The following is a 24,788-nucleotide window of genomic DNA, read 5'->3' as shown; positions in this document are numbered from 1 at the left end:
CAGTACTTTCAGACTAACGTCTTCAACTAACCTGTGCTAACGCATGGCTGTGGTACAGTCGGTTGTTAGTGCAGACAAAGCCATTTGTATACTTCGCAATCTTCTCTTTCCATTCCCGATCACTCTGCAGCTGCTCTGGTCACAATGTGGGTTGGGTTGCCTGGAATGGGGCAACAGCAGTTGCCAACCCCAAACAAAAGGGCAAAAGAGAAATGAAAACTAAAGTGTAGCACTGCAGAGGAAAAGCAGCACCCGCTGCTATGGGTATCCACTAGAGTTTGTACTGATAGAAGGCTGTATTTCACCAGAGCAGCTGGTTGTTTCCTTTTTGCGTGTGTTTCACTCAGCTTGGATAATTAAACTAGATCTGTCAGTTTCCCATTCTGGTTCTCATGCACTAGGACCTTGCTTTCGGGTCTGAAGTGGTGCGTTGGACTTCACAACAGCACAGAGGAAAGCTTCAGCCCCAGATCTGTCTATGTGGTGCAAAACCTGCCCCACCTGCTGTGTAAACGCTAAGGATGATAACTGTGTGCAGGGTTGTAGCCATGGCAGTCCTAGGATATTAAAGAGACAAGGTGGGCGAGGTAATTTCTTTTATTGGATCAACTTCTGTTGGTGAGAGCTTGTCTCCCAAGATATTACCTCACCTACCTAAGGATGATAATTGGCAACGTCCTATAAGGCTAGCCAGCTTTTTAAGAATCATTCCTGATTTCCATCCCCATTCTATGTTTTATTCCTTGCAGACAGATTCCCTTTCGTTTTCAGACTTGGATCCCTCCATGATAATTGTGGGTAATGGGGTGTGTATGTGCAGTAAATGCTGCTGGAGTTCTTTTCAAGCTGTCTGTAAAATAAAGATTCATAAATAAATGTACTGGGGAGACAGCTGGTACTGGGATTGGAGCCCTGGCATTGAGCTTGCCAAACACGATGCTCCTGACAAAAGAAGTAACTTTAAATTGGTTAGTCTCTAAGGTGCCACAAGTACTCCTTTTCTTTTTGCAAATACAGACTAACACGGCTGCTACTCTGAAATAAGTCCACAAAGATTCTGTCACTGTAAATAACACTTTGCACTCCACAGCACCTTTGCCTTCCTTCTGTGCTGCAGGGCTCACACCAAGAGCCACACGCTAGTGTAGAATTTTCAACACAAGGGTATTGAGTTAAGCCTGAGTGATGCCATTTTCTGGTGGAGAACGTGCTCTACCGGGGAGCTGCAGCTGAAGAGCACAGCCCTGAAAGTTGGGAGCGCTGGCCAGGGTGTGGGGCACGGCTAGGGGATAACATATCCAGGGTTTGAATGCTGGGAATTGTCATCTTGTTTCAGGATAGGACACACATACAGGCAAAATAATACTAATCTGTTTCCCCCAAGCGAACTACCTGAAAAACACGAATTGAACATTAATGGAATATCCATCTTTTCAAAGATATATAGAGGCTTGGCAGGATTGGATTATCAGTAAATGTCGATGGCACCGAACACATGCAAACCACTGAAAAAATATTTCCATTGATAATAATCAAAATTTACTGATGGGTAAAGTGAATGAAAATGCTGCTTGAGAACTTAAGTTTAATTTAAGAATATTTACTTTGTATATTTTGACATGTGATCTGGACAATTTGTGTTTTAACGGTTGTAAAGTTTTAACTTTGTATATCTCAGTGTCTACTGTCAATAAATAATGATTGTTTGACCCTCCAGACTTCCTGCAACTGCGAAAATGTAAATAGATCCAAATAAAATACATAAAATTATGGTTTTAAGCTAACTGTGAAAATTTAAATGGATAAAAATAGAGAATATATTTAAAAATAACATTGATAATTCTCCATCAAAATTACAAAAAAAATACAAATTGAATTCTGCCCTCCCTGGGTATTTAGCCTCAGTGCAGTATTTACAAGCAGTAGCTCCTGCCATCTGTGACTTACAAAGGTAGTACATAAGTAAACATACTGCCATGTAATTTTTACTTTCAATTGTGTGTTTCTGGCAGGAAACTCTGGTGTGTGTGTTCCATTCAGTCCTGTGGATTGCTTTTTAGTTTTCAGAAATGAAAGGATTAATATTTGCAGGCCAGCTGCAGAGTATCTATAGAATCAATAAGTCAGCTCTGCAAATTAGGCAAAGCATCACTGTATTCAGGCTTGTGCTTTAGTGTGACATCAGTCTGCCATGGTCTGAATCGTAAAAGGTGACTGCGGAGGCCTTTAAATAAAACCTCCCTCCCGCCCATTCGTCCGTGTGAACCAGAGCCCAGGCTCAAGTGAAACATTTCCCAAGGAGGCGCGGGCGGGCCCCTTTGGAAATCTTAGCTGCTATCAAGCCGAGGGAAAGTCACCCCGAGCTCACGGGCGCTGCTCCCTGACGCGCATGCGTTCTAGGCCGTCCCTTCCTCCTCCTTGTCGGCAGGGGGCGCGCTCTCCCGTTGCGACGCTCCAGCCACTCTCTGTGGTTTCTCTTTAGCCCGCCGCTCTAGGCTTTCCAGGCGCTACCCGGGCCTGGAAGCGGGACGTGCGCGCGACAAGAAAACTACAAGTCCCAATAAGCGGCGCGTTGCGACGGTGGCTGGGAAGGGCCAAGCCCCCCCCTCCGACCCCGATTCTGGCCGTGTCGGTTCCTGCCCCGAGAAGCTGCGGACGCCCCCTGCCCTGGCTGACAGCGATCCCCGGCCCGGCGCGATGGAGGAGCCGAGGGCTCCCGTCACCGCCGCCGCCTCGCCCCTGGCGCTGGTGCCCCTGCAGGCCGACGGGGCCGCCGTGGCTGTGCTGCGGGAAGCGGCCCAGGAGCCCCCCAAGCGCCGTAAGAGGATCCTGGACGAGGAGAGCTACATCGAGGTGATCGGGCCGGGCCGCCTGAGGGGGCGGTGGGGGCCGGAGCTGTCTGGGGGCGGCCTGGGGAGGGAGGCCGGAGCTGTCGGGGGGGGGGGCGGCGGCGGCCTGGGGAGGGAGGCCGGAGCTGTCGGGGGGCGGCGGCGGCGGCCTGGGGAGGGAGGCCGGAGCTGTCGGGGGCGGTGGCGGCGGCGGCCTGGGGAGGGAGGCCGGAGCTGTCGGGGGGGGGCGGTGGCGGCGGCGGCCTGGGGAGGGAGGCCGGAGCTGTCGGGGGGGGGCGGTGGCGGCGGCGGCCTGGGGAGGGAGGCCGGAGCTGTCGGGGGGGCGGTGGCGGCGGCGGCCTGGGGAGGGAGGCCGGAGCTGTCGGGGGGGGCGGCGGCCTGGGGAGGGAGGCCGGAGCTGTCGGGGGGGGGGGGGGGGGCGGCGGCCTGGGGAGGGAGGCCGGAGCTGTCGGGGGGGGGGGGGGGGGCGGCGGCCTGGGGAGGGAGGCCGGAGCTGTCGGGGGGGGGGGGGGGGGCGGCGGCCTGGGGAGGGAGGCCGGAGCTGTCGGGGGGGGGGGGGGGCGGCGGCCTGGGGAGGGAGGCCGGAGCTGTCGGGGGGGGGGGGGGGCGGCGGCCTGGGGAGGGAGGCCGGAGCTGTCGGGGGGGGGGGGGGCGGCGGCCTGGGGAGGGAGGCCGGAGCTGTCGGGGGGGGGGGGGGGCGGCGGCCGGGGGAGGGAGGCCGGAGGTGTCGGGGGGGGGGGGGGGGCGGCGGCCTGGGGAGGGAGGCCGGAGCTGTCGGGGGGGGGGGGGGCGGCGGCCTGGGGAGGGAGGCCGGAGCTGTCGGGGGGGGGGGGGGCGGCGGCGGCCTGGGGAGGGAGGCCGGAGCTGTCGGGGGGGGGGGGGGCGGCGGCGGCCTGGGGAGGGAGGCCGGAGCTGTCGGGGGGGGGGGGGCGGCGGCGGCCTGGGGAGGGAGGCCGGAGCTGTCGGGGGGGGGGGCGGCGGCGGCCTGGGGGGGGAGGCCGGAGCTGTCGGGGGGGGGGGGGGGCGGCGGCCGGGGGAGGGAGGCCGGAGCTGTCGGGGGGGGGGGGCGGCGGCGGCCTGGGGAGGGAGGCCGGAGCTGTCGGGGGGGGGGGGGCGGCGGCGGCGGCGGCCTGGGGAGGGAGGCTGGAGCTGACGGAGGCCGGGGGGCGGGGGATGGGGTAGGTTGGGGAGGGAGGCCAGGCCTGGCCTGTCTTGTGCGGGGTTGGGGAGGGAGGCCAGGCCTGTCTGAGGGTGGGTAGGTAGGTGGTGGGGGAGTGGCCGGGCACTCGGGTCAGAGGTTCAGTGTGAGTTGGATCCTATCTCCTTTTGCTTGCGAGGCACCCCCAACTCGTGCCATTCGTGAAGGGTGGGGGGGTTGACATAGCGAGCGATATCCCCCCCCGGATCGGGCCCCCCCACTGCGGCTCGAACCGCCGCCTCGGGGAGCCAGGCTTTGTGCCTCTCCCCAAAAGGGGCCCTGACAACTCAGCATTGCCCAGCTCGTTAGAACAAGGGGGGAAAGTGGTTTCAGACACTCCAGCCACCCGGACCCGTCCGTGCCAACGCGGGTGGCTTTACAGTCCTGCTGTTCTGTGTTTAAAACTGTTACCAACCCTGCTCCTGGGTGGAGAACCCAGCCGACCAGCTGGGGAAAGCACTGACCACACAGGGAAGGGTGAAACTGACTGTGTACAAGGTGCTGCCTAATACACAGTAAACAAAGAGGAAAAATGAAGGGGAAGATACATTTTCCCAATCTTTTTAATTATAGTGGCCACAAGAGTCGTCTTTGTTTCCTGTCCAAGATTGGTGTGTAATGTCACTGTGCACTGCTCTGCAGTTGCTGGGTTTTGCTCCAGAGCTGGCTGCGTTTCAGCACTGTATAATATGACACCTATATGGTCTATGTTTATAACTGTTTTTCACAGAGTATTTTGGGATCCTTCAAAATTATAGGTGCTATATGTCATGACGTTTTCAAAAGGGCAGAAAAATCTGCCAGAGGGGGCTAAATGGGTCAGGTTGGATTGTTAACGGCATGTGGACCTTTTTATCTTGGGTTGTTATCTTGCTAGCCAGGGCCAGATAAGATGTAACAAAGGGTAGGTGTGAATGCAGCTTGGCGTACACCACTAGCTTTAGTTTAGCTAGTACAGCTAAAAATAGCAGTGGAGACGTGATGGCACGGACCCTGGCTCAGGCTAGCTAGGCAAGTACATACCTGAGGTTCTGGGTGGGCTTGCACAGCCAGGGCCAAACCCTGTCACTGTATCTTTACTGCTATTTTTAGCCATGCTAGCAGATGAAAGCTAGTGTGTGTATGTCTACACAAGTTGTGATATGTGTTCGATTGCAGCATAGACATACCCAAAGTCTCTACACTCTGACAGATCTTTAGTGGCCTATTTTAAATGAGTTGGGTTCCATCCATTTCCTGATGTCTACTTCACAATGCCACCCTCACGTTTAATGCTAATTGGCACCCTTAAGCAGTCTCAGCAAAGATGCCAAGGATTGAAGGGTAATGGTGGTTAATCTCTCTCGCTCTTAGAGGTGATCCATCTAGAGATTCCCCAACTGGGGTGCATAACCTCATCGCACACGCATGGGGGATATCAGGGTGGCATGAGGAACTGATGGGGCTGCACTGTAGGGCTCGAGTCAGGAGGGGTTCAGTCCGGTAGGGGAGGTGGAGAGGGGTCTGTGCAAGTGGTCTCAAATGCTAGGACCAGACTCCCTTCCTGTCTCACATGCCCACTGCTTTAGCTATCGCCTGGCAGATACCCTCCTCTGCTGGGGAGGACAGCGGGGAGCTGAAGGCTGCACTTAATAAGTATTGACTCTTGTGGGACAGAGCCACCTCCTGACTGTGGCCCCAGGACACAGTGCCCTGTCCACTTCCCCTTCTGGACAGAGCTTGCCCAGGGGAAACGGACAAGGCCATGTTGAAGGGCTGGGATCAGGAGGGACAGTACTAAAGGAGTGCAGCCTTCTGCTCTACTCCTGACCCCGCCTCTTCAGTGCAGCCCACTTGCTTCCCCTGTGGGTGGGAGCGAGACAGGGAGGAAGCCGGGTCTTGGGAGCCGACACCGCGCAACTGCTGCAAGGTGAGTACAGGTCCCCATGGGTGCTGGGTCCCCTGGTCCCCCTTAGAAAGAGGGGGGCATGCATGGAACGTGAATCTCCAAAGGGGGACTCATTGAATAAAGTTTGGGAACCACTGCTCTAGATCATAGTTGAGCCTGCTGCTGGGGCAGTGTCGGGGAAGCCAGCACTGGTATTGTTTGGGCATCTGTGGTACCTCTTGTGGATAAATAGGACTTCAGTATTAGTATGCACTGTAGTCAATCATGGCCTTTCATGGAACCCTAAATCCTTATCCCCTTCCAAGAAATCTTCCCCAAACTGATCTTGTTTTTTCTTGCTTGCCAGATATGCTCAGAATTGTTTGTTCTCTCTTTTTTTTCTTTAACTATAGAGTTTGGAGAAAATTATTCAGAGGGATTTCTTTCCTGATGTTGAGAAGTTACGTGCTCAGAAGGAATACTTGGAGGCTGAAGAAAGTGGCGACTTAGAGAAAATGAGACAAATAGCTATCAAATTTGGCTCCTCACTGGGGAAATGGTCCAGGGAGACACCTGCACCATGTAAGGGCTGGCACTTGGGTGGCTGATTTCATGGTCAGGCTATTAGTGTGGATGTGTGTCATAAAGTAAAAGATATGAAGCACTGCTGTCTTTTTGTCACTCTTATGGATTGTTTTATGCTAGCAAGGTGTAAATTGTAGTGTTGTTGAGTGACTGGGAACCCAACTTATTTAAGGCACAGAATCGAACATTGTAGCTGCCTTCTGATCTAATTATGGAAAAGTAGTGATTGCACAGGAGTTACCAGCCTGGATGACACAATGATGTATCAACAGTGGCTGGTATCAGCTGCTTTAGAGGAAGGGTACAAGAAACCATGCGGAGGGGCGGTTATAAAATAACCAGCCCATTGGGGAAACTGCTTCTTAACTCCCATTTGTTAGAGGTCACCTTATGCTCTGAAACATGAGGTGCTATGTCTGTTTGGAAACTCTGGGCTGTCTCTTTAATTCTTACTATTATAACTCTGGATAGTCTTGTTATGTCAAGCCCTCTTCTGAATCCTGCTATGAAGCTTTATTTAATAGAATGGCATATCCTTTTAATTAACATACTCCAGTGGCAATAGATGACCTGATTATCAGAGGTTCATGTCATAGGCCTCCACTGTACTGTTAGATACCTGCTTCTATTTCAGGAATTGATTTAAAAATAAACCTAGTATAAGCTTTAAAACATTTAAAAGCATTTTAAGATAAGAACTTGTTTAGCATCACTAAGAGATCAAGGAAGCAGCATGCAATGAAAAGAGGGATGTACAGTGACAAAGTATACCAGCAAACGCCAAGTCACACTGTAAGCTGCTGTGAAGATGCTTGTAGGCAAGAAATATGTGCTGGTCAGAATACATGTGCAACTTATTTATTTATTTTAGCTCCATTGTACAAAATTCGTGTGTTTCCCAGTCATTTCAATTAAGGGAGCATGCCATTTACAGGGCTTCTGGTGTGTGTGTGGTTTTTATTTTTCTCCTTTTGGGTTAATCTTCCCTCCTTCACCCTGGTTTTAGGTGCTGTTTCCCATGTTGGCATGTAACTCTCATGCTGGGTAATTTACAGGCTTCCCCACAGTAACACTCAGCCTCTGGTTGACTCCTTGCTATGGAGTTGGGGTGTTTGCTCGCAAAGGGGCAGCTGCTGCGCTATTGGGAACGTGTGGTGAAGGACGTGTACCATGGAATGGGTTCCCTGCCTGTCGTATTGGTGTTGCCATTTGCGACTGGCCTTGCCCCGAGTGAGGGCTACCATGGAACACAAATCATTGCCTGCTTTTATTTGTCATTTGTTTCAGATAAAATAAAGAATGCTTAGAATGCAATCTCTGCCCCCCTTTCCTCCCCCCCCCCCCCCCCCCCCCCCCCCCCCCCCCCCGAAATCAATGGGGGATCTTGCCATTGGTGCCCAGCAGGAGTAGGACCAGTTATCTAGTTGAGCTGAAACTTCATCAGTGGTTGGAACTGATTTACACAGACGTCGTTTTAAACCCTTCCCTAACTCTAGTTAAAGAATTCCTCCCTCTTAACCACAATCTGTAGGTCATCTGAGACTAATGAGAGCTGGCAGACAGGTCCCCCGAAGAGGCTGCAGCTTCTTGCTTATCCACTAGGGGTAACATGATGATGATCTGCTCCCCATTTTTGTAACACATGCTGGGATTTATTTCTCTGGCACAGATGTTACTCCAGCCACGTTTGAAACACCCGAAGTGCACCCAGGCGCCTCTTCCTTGTTGAACAAGCCCAAGGTTGGGATCAAAGCTGCGGAGGAAGGTAGGGAAGGGGCTATCCTCTTTATTTGGGTTCTCCAGCAGGAGGGGAAATATCGCTGTGCATGTTATCGGGTGTTACCCTTCCGCTAAAGTGGCGCCTTCTAATATCTGTGTTAAGTGAAACTCCATCACAGGTTGGGTGGGATGTGGGCCTGCCTGGATCAATAACCATCTCTGATGTGAGAACTTCACTGCTTCCCAAGAAAAGGGTTTCTGCCTGGGCAAGGTGGCAGGAACACAGCTATTCATGTACAGAACAGTACGAACACGGACATGTCATCTGGCAGCAAACTACTTCTGAATTGTCCTTTAATGTGAATAAATGAATGATCCTGAAGGGGATGGGTATGGGAAAGGGTCACTGATCCTTCAGTAAGTCAAGTCAATACTACTACTCTGTACTTCATATGTACTTTCATTTTAGATACAGATTCCTCACCAATGCTCAAGTTAAGAGTGGACTAGTGGGGGAAAATACTTGCATGGGGGATTAATAACCAGGCATTGCTCATTACAGAAAGGGGAGCATGAGCCTCTTCCTCAGACTTATTCCCTCATCTCTCTAGGAGAAGTGGAGAAAGAACAGAGTAAGGACACTCTTCCCAGCCTGGACAGCTTCTTAACAAAACACACCAGTGAGGATAATGCTTCATTTGAGCAGATCATGGAAGTGGCCAAAGAGAAGGAAAAAGCCAGGCATTCTTGGCTGTATGAAGCAGAAGAGGAGTTTGCCCAGGTGGGGAAATGGCTCCTGAATAGCTGAGCTTTTCTAACCTAGTACTGTGGACAAGTGCTGTCGTCTGTTTAACCAAATGAGGGAGAAAGATGGTTTATAGTTTCTCTCTTGCCTTTGGCAGGGAGAAGAGAGAGTATTAAATTCCATTCTGTTGTTGAGTCCCACTAGAACCCACTGTGATTGTTCCTTGTCTCTAGATATGTGACTGTTGAATTAATCATACTGATGCATCAAGGACAAAACACTGACTGCTTGGTTTTGAGTTGTGTGTGCATGAGGCAGTGAGATCTAGCATACAAAGCTAGGAACTCTGGAGTTTAATCCTGGCTCTGCCCCAATTTGCTGTAGCATTTGACAACTCACTAAACCTCTTTGTGCTGCTGTTGTTCCTATCTAGAGCATGGGGATAATATTGACATACCCCAGGGGTGCTGAGGATATATGTTATACAGAGCTTTGAAAATGTGAAGCACTGTCTAAGTACAAGTATTAGAATTCTTGGCAACAACCTGTAGCGAGCTGTTGAACAGCTCTTCGTATTCGTCTGTCAATGCCTTATTCTTTGGCAGACAGTCTTGATCTTTTTCAGTTATTGGCATTCAGAATCCTCTGTGTTGCTGATATGAAGTGTGTTAAATATGACCGGAAACACTGAAAAAGTGTCTTGTCTAGTTAATAAAGTTTTATGGGACTTGGGGAAGGGGAAGCTGTTACTGGTGCGGGGAGCTCTGCTGTCAGTATTTCTAGAAGACCACTCAGCATTTAATCTCAAAGAGCTTTGTGAACTTCAGTTTACAAAGATTCTGTAACAAATAATGTGCACTTTTTTTTAGCCCCGTATACATCCTGTCCACTCAAAAGATCTGATACCAAAGTTAAAAGGCCAACACCAGAGTAGCAGTCTCAAAACACAGTGATTGAGTCAGCCTGGGGCACAGAAGAGAGAGAGAGAAATGCAAGAAGCCATTCCAGGGCTAATATTTGCACCTCTTCCTTTAAACTTGGTATCTTATTTTATAGCTGTTGTCTCTGGTCTCTTCAGATAAATCCAATCTCTGAACTGCTCTTCTCTGAAAGACACAAGATGTAAAAGATGAAAAGCAGAGCATCAAGCAGATGAATTATCAAGCTTATTTTCAGTCTGAGATGAGAATCTGCAATTCAGGCTTTGTTTTAAATTTGATTCCAGCGACGACTTGAGAATCTGGCACTTCCCTCAGCAGAGCAGCAGGCGCTGGAGAGCGGGAAAGCCGGCGTGGAGACCTGGGAGTACAAGGCTCAGAATTCCCTGATGTATTACCCAGCAGGTAAAGCAAACTGGCCCCTTAAGAGGCATCAGCAGATTTGGAAACATGCACTGGTTCAGGTGGGTGGATGTCACAAAGCACCTGCATTTCCGTTTTGCTTTCCCCAGCACTTGTTCAGGTGCCTGACTTGCTGTCACTGTGGTAAGATTGCACTTTGCAGCTTTTCCTTCTGCAAGGCAGGGATATGCTCAGTTTCATTCTTTCCCATGTCATTCCTGCGTTGTGTCGACTCTGCTGCCATTTGTCATCCTGTCGCTCATTACCCACATTGCAGTGGCTGTTTGTTTTCAGGAGTCCTAGCTCCTTCCTATTGGGTTTGTCTTGTTAATGAGCACTTTCAGTTCCCCTCTTTCCTCCTACCGTCCTACTCAGCTCTGTATATGTGGGCTTTGCTGGTCCCTTGGCTGCCGTCTAAAAGGCAATGGGATCCTTAACAAACCCGGACTGGGCCTAGATGCCTTTTTTGGCTATGAATGCATGGTAAATAACCTTCATGTGAAATGTGGGAACTCTTATGTGTTTCCTGCTTTTCTAATGTAGCCTTGATTTTGTCCTTGTTTTTCAGGCGGTAGGTTAGACACCTAACTGCATTAATGTGAACTTTATTTTAAATGGGTGGAAATGGCAAAATATAATTGCATCTGTACATTGTGTCTTGCAGAACTGTGTACTGACCCCTGAGATTGTTTGTTTGGGGGCTTTAGGTCAGCCTGCCCCCTGTTAGTGGGCCCTCAGCCCTTTCCTTGATGTCTTGGCTTGCTGTTCCAGGTGTGCCCGATGAGGATGATGTGTTTAAGAAGCCTCGAGAAGTTGTCCATAGAAACACCCGCTTTCTGAGAGATCCATTCAGCCAAGCTGTGAGCAAATCCCAGCTCCAGCAGGCAGCAGCCCTCAATGCCCAGGTTGGTTTACAGACAGGACACGCTCGTGATCGAAATACCCCTCATTGGGAGAGGTGCATGAGTTATGAGAACTGAACGTGGCAAATGTGCCTAATTGTCTGCTTTCTCCAAGTGCACCCGATTGATGCCAGCTTTTCTGTTCTAGTACAAACAGGGCAAAGTAGGGCCAGATGGGAAGGAGCTGATCCCTCAGGAGTCTCCAAAAGTGAATGGATATGGATTTGTGGCCACCCCTTCTCCTGCCCCTGGTAAGAAGAGACTTTTTTTTGCTCTGATGTAAAAGCGAAGTAGTTTGCAATGCTGTCCTGTTCCACTGACCTTTTGATGAGCACTCCACCCTAGGAATCAATGCTTCTTGTAATCGGGCAGCTTTGACTTCGACTCTGTATGTCTGCTGAGCCAATGGGTCTCTGGGGTAGAGAATATGCCAATTTAGTGCTCTGTCAAGTCGCAGGCCAAAGATGGAAACGACGCTGGGCTCGGGAGGCTCTGAGACGTGTATGCTGCTTCGCTGGACTCGGGTTGAATGGACTAGATCATCCTAGGAAAGGCTTATGGGAACTCTGAGGGGAGCATGGCACTTGTAACTTTCTGGTGGTGAGTCTCTCTCTAGTGCCTATATCCAAGGATCTCAAAGCATTTCACAAACATTTACCCCTCCCCCCAGCAGTTCTATTCTATATAGATAGTTTTATACAGTACTCATCACTGAAGTAGCTGAGTGCCTTCCAGTAGTGCATTAAGCACATCTGTCACGTGGTGTTTATTCTGCCCTCCTCTTCCCAAAGGGAGAAGCGTGTGGGGGAGTGTCATGTTTTGGGAGCGCTTTTTGTTTTGTCTCATTTTGTTTTCCAGTTGTTAATTGTTAAATACATTTACTGGTTGCTACGTGCTTATATTGGAGAAGGCACGTCAAAGAAATGGGCCTTGCACTTGAAGTGGAAAGTGGGGAGGTTTGTGATAGTCCTCAGCTCTGGAGGGAATTCATTCCACAGTCTTGGGCCACCCCGGGAGAAGGCTCCGGTCTTTTAGATAACCTGGACCCATGCCATGGGAAGCCAGTGTAGAGAGCGGAGGACAGGTGTGATATGCTCGCAGCAGCCTGTGCTGCTGAGGAGACGTGCTGCGGTGTTTTGTCCTAACGGGAGTTTCGGTTTCATGCCCAGGAGTATCATGTTGCTGTACTCCTGTCGAGCAGTGATGAAGACATGAATAACTGAGGGCGGGTCTTCATCTGCCAGGATGGTACAGAGTGTCCTAGCCAACTGGAGATGATAGAAAGCATTACTCCCAGCTGTTGCTATGTGAGAGTTCAGCGTCAGTGAGGAATCCAAGTCCTCCTAGACTATGGACTGACGTGACCAATTGTGCATCAATCAAAGGAGATTGCACCGTGGCTGCCAACTCCTCAAAATACCTTTCTCTGCCCGCCAGCATCACCTGTGTTTTGTTTGGGTTCTGTCAGCTGTTCTTCGTCCATGAGCTGATCTCAGCCAAGCACTGGGCCATCGTGGTGCTAGTGATGTGGACATATGATGTGAAGGATAGGGAGAGCTGTGTGTCATCTGCATGTTAGTGTCACTTGAGTCCATGTCTGTTGAGCAGTTCACCTAGTGGCTGCATGTAGATATTGAGAAGGTCTGGAGAGAGAATTGATCCTTGTAGAACCCACAAGTGAGGGGTAGTAGTGGAGGTGCAGTTTCCCGTCACTACTCTTTTTTGGGTGCATTCCTCCAGGAAGGACTGAAACCACTTTAGCACGTTACCCTGGACTGCTGCCACCCCTCCCAGGTAAGATCATAGCATCTCATGGTCAACAGTGTTGAACACTGCAGAGAAGTTCAGGAGGATGAGAATGGAGTCTGTCTGCCCTCTAGCCACTGGCAGCAGGAGATCATCCAGCAGGGCAACTAAAGCAGTTTCAGTTTTGTATCCTGGTGTGAATACAGATTGTGCTGGGTCTAGAACGTTGGCCTCAGTTAGATGAGCTGGTGGTTGGCCTCTTGCTAGCTTCTTTGTAAACTTGCTCAGGAATGGGAGGTTTGAATGGGCTGAAATATAACTAGGACCGAAGTATCCAGGGTGAGCTTCTTCGGTGTTGGTAGGACTGGAAGAGCAGATTCTGGCTGTTTTGGTCGGGAGCGGCACTGTTGTGAAAGAGGGTCACAAACACGCCTGGAGCGGTGTGAGTCAGATTCACAAGTCTTGTGTCGGGACACTTTTAGGGTGTCCACAACCTCTTGGTGAGTGAGTGCCCTGAACTCTGGGAATGCAGGTGGGTTGATGGGTGCAGGTGGAGTGGATCCATGCTGGTTGAGAAGCCTTCCTGAAAGCGTGGGATCTTTTCAGCAAAGTAAGATAGCTCTTCGCAGCACTTCGTGCCCGGCTCTGATGCAGGTTGTAGGTGGTCTGGATTAATGGTGTGGTTTGCCACCCTGGATAGCTCCTTGGGAGGGATTTGGCAGCTTTAGTGGAGGCTGATAGGAAGTTCTCTAGGCAGGTAATACAGCCTCAGCACAGGCTTTGAGGAATTCAGTATGTTTCATTCTGTTGGAATCCGCCTTTGTTTTTTGCCCTTGGTGCTTGAGTCTGGGCCCCTCTCTTTTCATGCAGCGCAGGGTGTCAGAAAACCAAGGAAATCTGTGAGAGTGACGGGGAGAAAGGGACTGTTTGGAGCCAGTGGGTCAATGGTTGAGGCCAGTTCACAATGGTAATGATTCAACAGTTCAGCGTTCCAACTTATCCAAAGGGCAGCCGCTGTACTAGGATAGATCCATTAACAGCACGCTGGGGTTTTGTGCCATTCTGATCCAAACAGATTCTCTGTGCTCCCTAGTGCATTGCAAGCTCCTGTTCATTTTGCAATCCATTATCACCACTCCCAATCTCCCTCAGCTCTATGGCTTTTTCTCCCTCCCTTTGAATAGATATGTATTGTGTATTCTATACAGTGACCTCTCTGGTACTTCATAAGAATCTAGTGGGCTCTGTTTTTATTGGGGGCTAACTGATTTTATGCTGACCTTCCTGCGACCATTTATTTTTAGTCATTCTTATTGAAGACTGGGGATCCTTGCGTCCTTTCCAGCACCTGGCAAAGCCTGCAGCTGGCATGCTCAGTGCAGATCCTTTCCATGGTATAAATATTCTCTAAGACAGAAATCAGTTAGGGGGAAGATCCCATGGTTTATTCTGACAAGCCAGCTACTAGATCAGGCTCTGGGAAATTGTCCTGCAGCTCTAGATATTGGTAAAGGGATGGTGTATCTTTCCTACAGTGAGTGTGATCGTCTCTGTAGTGATGGCTGTTCCATTGGCTGACCAGTGATTTATGCTGTTTCATAACCAGTTTCTGTTAACTGTTGTGGGGAGAAGACCGCCCCTGTGTTAGGGCAGAGCACACACATTCTGGGTGTTGCAGTCTCTACAAATGTCTTGCATCCCAGACTGACTCTTCTTAACTTGTTGCTAGGTGTGAACGACTCTCCTCTTATGACGTGGGGTGAGATAGAGAGCACCCCATTGCGAGTAGATGGGTCAGAAACGCCGTATGTGGACAGGACACCTGGACCGGCCTTTAAGGTATTCCATGTCAGATTTCAGCACTCAGATCTTTTGGGGGATGGACTGGGGTGGTGGGGCAGGGGAGGAGTCACTAATAGACTAACATTTATTATTGTAGGGGTTATGACTTGGCTGTGGTACTGGCTATCTAGGTCCTATGGGTAGAGTTTAGCTGGATAAAATGCTCTGCCCATGAGTGCTCCTGGTCCATCCCAGGCATCCTGAGGTTGAATATTCTGGGGTTCTCCAAGAGTCTGGAGAAGAGGAGGGTGTCTCATTTTTGGGATTTGATATATATGTAGATTAGGGAGTTTTAAATCAAACTTTCCCTGCTGGGTGGCTTCCTTCCAGCTTGGCCCTGCTGGCCTATCACCACCAGCTGAGACATCTGAGTCCAGTGAGGTTTGGGGAGGTGGCTTGGCTCTACTAGTTGCATCTCACCTCAGATGCAGGACGTCTCCCATTCCCTACCTGGAGAACAGTGAGCACCTTTGGGTGTGATTCCTGAGGATAGCAGCAGTGGAATTCTTCTGTCTCCATTTTGTCAGACCTGAGCAGCGCAGTTGGTTGGTTTTTCCCAGAGCTTAGCAATGACTGGGGCTTGGGTGAGAGCTGAGTGGCTGAAGGCTGACCCAGGTAAAACAGAGGTGATACGTTTTGTTCAGGGAAGACAACTGGAGGAAATGCCAGAGTTCAGCTCAGCCAAGGAGGCAGTTACTGTTTTACCATTTTTGTTACAGCAGGATCTCCAAGCTGAAGATCTGTGTATCTTCAACTGCCTCTGGCTGTCCAGATAGCAGCAAAGCTAAGAGTGGGTTCTCTTTCCCCTCCCATCCTTAATGTAGATCCTTACGGGTTGGACTCCAGCTATGAATGGGCTTGGTTAGCAGCCTGGAGACTTACCTGGTTTGGTGTATTTACAGATCCTGGAGCCTGGGCGCAGAGAGCGGTTAGGACTCAAGATGGCCAATGAGGCGGCTGCTAAAAACCGAGCGAAGAAACAGGAAGCATTAAGAAGAGTCACGGAAAACTTGGCCAAGTGAGACTTCTCCATATTAAACTGTCCCTGGCAGTGGGGGAGAATAGCAAGTGCTGTCTAGTAAGAGTTAAATCAGCATGCATAGAGGAAAGGCATTTGGGTGAGGAGAAGCAGTACAAGGATCAGGAGAAGGAGGGGCTTTGAGAAGCAAGAATGGATACACTCAAACTGGGAGGAGACTTTAGATGTGAACAAGCCCAGTTTCTAGGAGAAGGCTGTTGGCAGTATGGTAGAGAGGCATGTACTTCGGGAACTCTCCTCCCAGGCCAAACTGCCCTTGCTCCAGGAGGATAAGTGCCCCAACTGATCACAAAAGGCAGAGACGTTCCAGGACTTGGTTGTTTGGGGTAGGGACGGAGAGGATTCAGTGGACCCAAAGAGAAGGCAAGGGAGCATTGCTCGCGTTCGGGGGGGCTCCTGCCATTAATCAGAGAGAGAGACAGCGGGGCTGAGGTTTAACCACACAAGTGGGAGGAGAGTTCAGGCATTGCTGCCAGAAGAGCAGAATGGCCAGGCTCTGTCCTGAGCTGTGCTCTGAATGATTCAAGTAATGCAGGAGTGGAAGGAGAAGGGAGCGTGCGAGTCAGAGTTTGCAGGGCCTGGGAGGTGCTGCGTCTGTTCAGTGATCTGTGTACTCTCTGATACACAGCTTTTGCTCTTTTAAAACTATTCTGCTTCTATTGCAGCCTCACTCCAAAAGGACTGAGTCCAGCTATGTCACCAGCATTGCAACGACTAGTAAACAGGACGGCGAGCAAATACACTGACAAAGCCCTGCGAGCCAGTTATACCCCTTCTCCAGCACACCCAGGAACCCCTGGATATAAGACCCCAGCAGGAGGGTCTCACACCCCCACTAGCACCCCACCTCCTAGGACTGTCTCTGAGATGCCAGTAACACAAGATCCCGCTTCAATCACAGATAACCTGCTGCAGCTCCCTAAAAGACGAAAGGCATCTGATTTCTTCTGAATACGACCTTCACCAGCAGGGCTGTGTGCAAGCTGAGGGCAGTATGCGCTGCCAGGAGCAAGGGACATTTGCTTAAAGCTGCTAGAATGTCATCTAGCAGTTGCTGGATTTGGGACCATTTCTGCCCTCGAGTAGTGCATAGTTCCCGCACTTGACATGCCATTACTAGAACAAGAGTGGAGCAGCCTGCGACATGCGTTTTGGAAGCAGACTATTTACCAGTGTGGTATAAGTTCTCTTCATACCATGTGGACATGTTACACAGAATCGGTAGGGGACAAGGTCGTTTCCAGAAATAGCAAAAAAGGCTTGGACTTTTGGAAAATAGCCAGAAATGTTTGGGATATTTTTTTGTAATTCTCCTTGTTTTTTTTTTTTTTTAAAAAGCGTGACCCTGCTGACTGCATTTGAGTGCCTCTCTTTCTGTACAGATGTGTCTATTTATAAAGTAGCAAGCCTTTGTATTAAGGCCTGAACCAAGGTGTGAAACTTCCTTGCTTATGGCTGTGCGTTCCACTGAAAAATGCTGTTCCGCTGAGTAAAGAAGAGATGTAGGCAAGTCTCCGTATTCTTTCCTCTTCCAATCCCAATTCTGCATAGAAAGAGCCAAAATACCAGAAAGCCTCTCTCTAACTTTCCATCCATTTAAACTGCACTCTTTAGTGTCCAACAGGCCCATTGGTGAGCATTAGTCCTTTGAGGACACAGAGGAACAGCCTTCAGTGCACACATTTTCTATTCGTCTGCCCTCCTGGGTAGAGTCCAGAAATGTGGCAAGTATTTTTGCCCTGCAGTGAAGGACAGCAGGAGCTATTTATGGGAGTGCACATCTGAAATATCCAGCAAGTTGTAGATGTCATAAAGAACTTTGGAAATCTTAGAATCTGAGCAGAAAAAACAAGTCGTCAGTGTTTGGTCTGAAGCACACCTGCATTTTACAATGCTCTGACATTGAATGCAGTCATTTGGGGGAGAGGTCAGCCTCGGACAGTGAAATTTACTGTTGCTGTGGCATCACCTTTCAAGTGAGGCTTTATTCTTTTTTTTTAAAAAGGGGGGGGGTCAAAGTGGAAGGTCAGCAGCCTTTGTGCACTTTCTTGTGCACTAGGAAAATGCTCCTCACTGCCTCTGGTTACAAGGAATGCATCACTGGCTTTTTGTGTGTGTGTGTCAAATATAATCATTGCAAACAGAGCTGTCACCTTGACCATCTGATGTGGTTTAGGGAGCCACAACACAGGCCCATGTGGTCCTGATCCAGTTTCCACTGACTTCAATGGCCAGCTTCTCATTGACTTCAGTGGCCATTGGCTCAGGCTGTATTTTGAGTTGGTGAGATCACTTGGTTTTTCCAAGGTATAAAATTCTATTATTATTATTATTATTTATTATTATTATTTTTTTAATGGCCAATCTCTCTCTGTCTCTCTTTAAAAGTAGAACTTTCCGTACAAGCTTGAAAGTCTCTGATCCCCCATCATTCACTTCAGCAAGCTGCATTTTCTGCCTCGCTCTGCTTGCCAGCAAAAGAGTCAGGCTGACAGAGGATAACCACAATGGCAACAAGTGCTGAGCAGATGCATTCGCACGGCTCACTTGTGGAGAGCGTGAAAGTAGGGGTGGGAGATGTTTCTAAAAGCTACAGAAAATTATTTTTATTAATGTTAGAATTCAAGGTTAGAAAAATCTGCTTTAATGAATGGAAGCATTTTCTGGTGAGAGGGTGGGGCATAAACCGTTCATTTTGGCAGACATGAGCTTTCACTTACTAAATATTTCTGTTGAGCTGTTGTGAAGAGAGCTTGGCAAATGTAAACAATGCATCACCTTCCTCCCTCTGCAGATGGCGCCAGTGCTGCCCCTAGCTCTGCCCTGCAGCAGCAGAGTGAAATTCAGACTGGGGTCAGTTTCACAGCTGCTGCTGTTCAGAACACCCTGGTGGTGGTGGTTTGGGAAGGCTGTGAGGATCAGCAGTAGGAGCTGGAGTGATTGGTGGGAAAGTTAGACCTAGAAAGTCCCCTAGCTGCACCTCTTCTCACCCTCCTTTTCCCTGGCTCCTTCAGCAGCCTGGAGGAGGGATATGGAGTAGTGGAGACACGCCTCCCCTGGTGGCTCGCAGCAACCAGGACGCTGCAGCAAAGGGAAAAGAGGAAACTCCTTCCTTCCAGCAGCTAAAGGTGATTCAACACCTAGCACCCGATGGTGGAGACAATCGATAGAGCCTATAACCACTGCCCATGGAATGCGGCTCACAGTAATTGCCAGGACTCTCCCCCTTCTCACCAGGCAGGGTCTGTGCTGTGGGAGAGGAGCTGGCCTTCTCCACAAAGAGGTCAGGGGAGTGAGTCCTGGACCTCACTGCTGTGCCCCTCTCCCAATCACTTTTGTAGCTGCTGAGGGCAAGCAGGGATCTGGTACTTCCCTCTTCCCCCAACCCTGCTTCTAAACTGTAGTAAAGATTTAGCTCACTCAGGTATTATAACCAATTGCTGTGCTTTTCTCAAAGATGCTGAATGTTTGTAATAGCATCCCCCAGGCAGGGATTGGTGTATAACTGTAGGGAATTATTTACAGAATGTACAAAAAGTACTGTTTAAAAACCAAACTACTGCTTGAGTTATTGGTGTGGTTTCAAAGCTATTCCAGTGGGAGTGGGTGGTATGGCCCTTTTCTAGTAGGGCAGTGACCACCATGTCAAGTGTGACTTTTGTAAAACTAACTGGGGCTACTTGCAATCCCTCCTTCAGGGGAAAGGCAGTTGACCCTACAGGCGTGGTGCTAACCAGAACCTGATTTTCCCCATGCAATGCCCAGGAAAAAGCTAACACTGTTCCGGATCTCCCTCCCTGCTCAGGTTGACAAGAATATCACCGCTGGTTATTCCTAAATTGTTAATGTGACACTGGAAAGTTGTTTATAAAATGGGACAGTTCAGTGGGACATGGTCACTTGAAGGTTGGGCAGCTTGAAAAAAAGAATCCAAAGTAGTTTCAAACTCTCCAGCTACCCCTGAGTCCCTCCAGCCACTTTATGGCTTTACAATCACATTTCAAAATGCTCCATTTCCTCTGTGAATTAATCCAGTACCTGCCTCTGAGTCTCTCACAAACAACAGGAGACATTGATTAGCTAGACACAGTGCTGTCAAATTTACAAAGTAAAAGTGAAGTGAGGCAAATCTAGAGTTCCAGTAATCTCAGGTGTTACTTCTAACAGAAGGCACGTTTCCAGGCCCAGTTAGGGTTTGTAAGGGAGGGCATCCCCTTCGCTGCCTTTTTAAACAATAATAGTTCCCTGTTATTAGAATATGACAAATCTAGGAGTCTTAGTAGTGCAGTTTGCCTTTTCCCTACAGGTAAGCAGATCAGCACTTGTAATCGATTGCATATCAGCGCTCCATTTACACTGTGACATGGTTTAGCAAAATCCATTTCTCTGCATCAGAAAATGAAGAGGGGGGGGAAAAAAAAAAAGCCAAGCCTGCTGTTGTGATGCTGCTGCATTGAATCGCTAGTAAATCTTAGTGAGGTGAGAAATTGGCCCACCCAGTAACTCCAGCACCACTGCGGCACTGGACTATGAAAGGAAACCGTGACCCTTTTTCCCTATGCACGTAACAGAACGGGCTGGGAGAGGGCTAGCTGCCACTGTGTTAATGCCCAAATGTGAAAGGGGCATGAGACTGTGATGAAACATTGTGCAAATGAAACCTTAACTCACCGCAGCATTTCAGCATTCAACGGTGAGGCAGCTATGGAAAAAGTACTCCATAGGCCTGATGTGAATTGGGCATACAAATCTATTAGATGGCTTGGAAAATCTACCTCCTTATTTAACCCTTCAATTCAGCAACATGGTTACTAAGAAGAAAATTTAATAGAATTGCTATAAAATAATTGCTTGTTATGAATGGACTTTACTTTCTCCTGTTCCGGGCTCTTGTTTTTTCAAAACTAACTTCATCGTCTTATTCATTAGTTGTGCTGATGCCATGCAAACGACTCTTGCAGGTGGCTATTCTTTAGTCATCACCATTTTTGATCCCTGTTCTTTGCATTTCATCTGTAAGGTCATTAAATTCCTCTTGCTCTTCCTTGGGAACGGCATCCTCTGCTTCCGGTACTGCCTCCAATCTGGGCACTGCTTTAAACTCAGTTTTGTAATCTGGTCTATCTGGCTGAGATTCCTCCGGGGGTTCTATTTCCTGTTTGTGCTCTGACTTTAACTTGCCAAGATTCCGAGAACACTCTCCCTCTTTTACAAATGAAGTTGCTGAAGGAACTCTGGATTTTGGAGTATGCATCCAAATATGATTTAAAATCTCATCTATGTGCAACCTCCGAGCCACGTCCGGCTGCAGCATGCGGTAAATAAGATCTTTGCATTCAACTGTCAAGTTTTTAGACTTGGGAAAGTGCACTCTGTGTTCTTTCTGAATCTTTAGCATTTTTCTAATGTTTGAGTCATCATATGGCATTGATCCACAGACCATTATATACAAAATGACACCCAGACTCCATATGTCATAAATCTTAGGCTGATAGGGAATGCCTTGTAACACTTCAGGGGCTGCATAAGCAGCAGAACCACAGAAGGTTTTACTGAGAATAACTTTGCCATTTTCATCTCGAGTCAGTCGTCTGGAAAAGCCAAAGTCTGACAGTTTGATATTAAAGTCTTTGTCAAGAAGGAGGTTCTCACATTTCAAGTCCCTGTGGACAATATCCAAATCGTGGCAGTACTTGATGGCAGAAGACAGCTGGCGAAACATCTTGCGAGCTACATCTTCAGTCAAAGCCCCTTTGCTCTTGATGAACTCCAGTAAGTCTCCTTTTGTACCCAGCTCCATCACAATGTAGACTTTGCCATCAGAGGTCTCAAAAATCTCATAGGTTTTGACCACGGAGCAGTGATTCACTTTTGCTAAAATCTCTATTTCTCTGGGGAGAAATCTTTCCAGGAAGTCATGAGGAGCTTTTTTCCGGTCTATGATCTTTACTGCTACATCAAATTTCAGTCGATCGGAGTAGGCAGATTTCACTTTAGCATAAGACCCTTCTCCCAAATTTCCCCCCATGATGTAGCCTCTCTTTTTAAGGACTGCAACATCATCCATGGTGCCAGAGGCAACAAGTGATTCATAAGTTGAAGTTGACTGTGCATCACGTATGCCAGAAGCCTGTTGTTATATATTCCATGGTGGCCATCTGAGATGCCCTGCTTCTCTTGAGTTAGATGTTGTAGAATCTTCAGCATTGTTTAATGTATGATGTGGGGCTATGATGTCACAAATCAGAGCTGCTGTTACTAGGGGTTAGTGAATTTAAATGCCTTTGTCAGACCTACTGAAAAGCAACTAGAAGCCAAAAACCAAAGCAACATTCCAGCACATCATCCACAAGCGCTGTCACCTTGTTTTTGTACTGTAACATCCTGGTAAAATGATTATTCCATTCACTCTCACAAGAGGAGAAGAGAAATAATTGAAGTGTTTTTTCCATTCTTTGGCTATGGAAAGTATTTGATTCCTGTGCTTTGATACTTATGTATGCTTCTTAGCCTGCTACTCTATTTTGTATTTTGATCATAGCTTGGCTAAGAGAACTGATTGGTTTCAGTTATAGGATACTTCTTTTTGTGTGTGTCTTATGAAAGTAAAATGAACACAAAGGGAGTCTACAGAACAGCTAACACCCACAACTCTAGGGAACAGCTTTCTCTCTTAAATCTGTTTTTGTCCAGTTTTAGAAATGTTGTTCCATGAGATAAAATGAACAAGGATATGGTTATAATGTTGCTTCTAAAATACATTTTATTTGCTGTAGCATAAAAACTAAGGAAAATCACCGGTTCAGAAAATACTCTAAAACCTCTTCTGAAATAAGTAGAGCACAGTCAGGAGAAACTGTAATTATTCAAAGGCTTGAAGCTTTGGGCTTTTCAAATTTAATACATCAAACCAATCTTTACTGTGCTTCCTACCACTGCTTTTAAATGTTCAGTTTTAATAATCTACTCTAATTTAACAATGGCCATGTATGTATGTTGTTTTGGTTTTTTGTTTTTTGCATTTTACTCCCGTAGGACAATCCAAACTAGATGCATTAGTGGCACTGTCTGGCATATATGTCGGAGCTCAATCGGATTGTGTCCTGAGTGTCCAGCACCGCAGCAGAATGTTTAAATTCCAAAAGAAAACTTTCCCCTAGAAGCTAAATTGTGTGTACATGCTTCCACACCCTTTTATCTGGGGCTTCTGTTTTGGGGAGGGGGGTATTAATTTCACTTTGGGGAGGTTATTTTTAGCAATTTGAGTTTTGTCCAAAAATTGGGGCTTTCTCTTTGTAGATATTGTAATGAATAATGTAGATTTTATTCCTTACTTATTACAGTAATATACTAATGACTGGTTTCAGAGTAACAGCCGTGTTAGTCTGTATTCGCAAAAAGAAAAGGAGGACTTGTGGCACCTTAGAGACTAGTACTGTTTCAAATTGCACTATGTTAAAGTGCACTAGGGAACCCTTAGTGCATACAAGTAGGGTCTACATGGACCAAGTAAGATGCAGCATGTTAGCGTGTTTTAGAGATCACACCCTAGAAGTCCCTTCTACTGCTCCATGTAGACAAGCTCTTGGGTACAAGTAACAATTTCTGGTGTTCTTTGGGATAAACACTGCTTTTTGTTTTAGATTGGGGGTGTTTTTCAGTTAAAACTAAAAATCGGAAGCCCTATATAGGTCTCATACAACATACACACTTACATGTGTTTACATGGAGCCACTGGTTGTGGTTCCATACTGAAAGTTGAGTTTTGCCCTTAAAGCAGGGATTCAACCAGTTTATGTAAGAAGAATATAGCCTCAAAATTACAGCACTTATTCTTTGTGGACAGAACAAGTTTTCTGAGAATTTACAAGTAAATCCTTTAAATTGTTTGAATGAAAATGAATTTTAAAATGGGTTGTTTAAGAACTGTAGTACTTTTATCATTCTTCGTCCTGGACAATCTTAACAGGTAACATACTCTTAAAACGTCCATCTCATTAAAAAGTATTGAAACCTCATGGATAGGCTACATTTGAAGAACTTAAGTTGTAAGTGAGCTAAGTTATTAATAAGTGTTATGTCTAATTTGTCATTATATAGATGGGGCAGCTCATGATGCTCTTTACTGGAACCACTGTGATATAAAAGACAATTCAACTAACCACAAACCTTTCTGTACAGCTAATGTGCATGATATAGTTCTATTGTTTGAAGGAGTCTATGATCTAGAGAGTCAAATTCCAGTTTCATATCTTGGAAATATACATGCAATGTATAATATATGAATGAAATGTGGAAAAAAATATTCTGGATAGCTCAAACAGAGTACAAGCCATACTCCCCACTACACTCCAACTGCTTGGGGCTCCTCTGGAGATGCAGGGCAACTGTAAACGCAGTTTAACCTGCCCAGTACACACTGGTTACTTTGTATTGCTCCAGAGTGGCAGAAAGCAGCCAGAGGATATTGGTGAATCTGACATTAAAGGTGAAGATTATAAATATTATTTACGGTTAATATTACATATCTTCAGATCACTAGAAAGGTCCATGATGAGTACCTGTTGATGTCATGTTCATGAATTAACTGTTTAACAATTCAGAGATTCATCGATTTTAAGGCCAGCCGGAACCATTAAATCAGAGGCCATTGCATCTCACCCAGTTCAACTCTATATTGAACCTAATAACTTTTGTATGGCTAAAGCATATCTTCCAGAAGGCATCCAGTCTTCATTTGAAGACCTCAAGAAATTAAGGCTCTACCTCTCCCTTTGGTAGTTCATACCAGTGCTTAATCCCCCTCACGGTTAAACATTTGTGCTTTATTTCTAATTTGAATTTGTCTGGCTTCAGCTTCTGGCCATTGGTTTTTGTTATGCCTTTCTCTGCTAGATCGCAGAACCCTTTAGTATCTGGTGTGTTCTTCATGTGAACATACTTATTATCTGAAATC

The 24,788-nt window shown here is 47.7% G+C and overlaps 2 protein-coding genes across 2 annotated transcripts; one reads left to right on the top strand and one right to left on the bottom strand.

The window, feature by feature from the left end:
• The first annotated feature begins 2,258 nt into the window (after nucleotides 1–2,258).
• ESS2 (ess-2 splicing factor homolog) lies at nucleotides 2,259–17,263 on the top strand. Its single transcript, XM_037878734.2, has 10 exons — nucleotides 2,259–2,853; nucleotides 6,328–6,496; nucleotides 8,169–8,264; nucleotides 8,830–8,999; nucleotides 10,189–10,306; nucleotides 11,075–11,208; nucleotides 11,354–11,456; nucleotides 14,681–14,790; nucleotides 15,696–15,811; nucleotides 16,498–17,263. The coding sequence occupies exons 1-10, from the start codon at nucleotides 2,698–2,700 to the stop codon at nucleotides 16,781–16,783; spliced, it is 1,458 nt and encodes a 485-aa protein (XP_037734662.1). The 5' UTR covers nucleotides 2,259–2,697; the 3' UTR covers nucleotides 16,784–17,263.
• A 2,358-nt stretch (nucleotides 17,264–19,621) lies between these two features.
• Nucleotides 19,622–22,478, bottom strand: LOC102940501 (testis-specific serine/threonine-protein kinase 2). Its single transcript, XM_007055012.3, has one exon. It carries the CDS (start codon nucleotides 21,897–21,899, stop codon nucleotides 20,805–20,807), a length of 1,095 nt encoding a protein of 364 aa, XP_007055074.1. The 5' UTR covers nucleotides 21,900–22,478; the 3' UTR covers nucleotides 19,622–20,804.
• Nucleotides 22,479–24,788: the final 2,310 nt, after the last annotated feature.

This window comes from Chelonia mydas, chromosome 15 (assembly GCF_015237465.2).
Source record: "Chelonia mydas isolate rCheMyd1 chromosome 15, rCheMyd1.pri.v2, whole genome shotgun sequence".
Lineage (NCBI taxonomy): Eukaryota > Metazoa > Chordata > Testudines > Cheloniidae > Chelonia > Chelonia mydas.
Note: the sequence above shows the minus strand (reverse complement) of the source record. Positions and strands in the feature narration are given on the sequence as shown.

Bases quoted from the DNA above. Each gene is read 5' to 3' on its own strand.
- ESS2 (XM_037878734.2), top strand. From the start codon at position 2,698: ATGGAGGAGCCGAGGGCTCCCGTCACCGCCGCCGCCTCGCCCCTGGCG. The intron at 6,497-8,168 runs GTAAGGGCTGGC...TCTCTGGCACAG, and splicing joins CAGGGAGACACCTGCACCAT to ATGTTACTCCAGCCACGTTT. The intron at 9,000-10,188 runs GTGGGGAAATGG...ATTTGATTCCAG, and splicing joins CAGAAGAGGAGTTTGCCCAG to CGACGACTTGAGAATCTGGC.
- LOC102940501 (XM_007055012.3), bottom strand. From the start codon at position 21,899: ATGGATGATGTTGCAGTCCTTAAAAAGAGAGGCTACATCATGGGGGGA.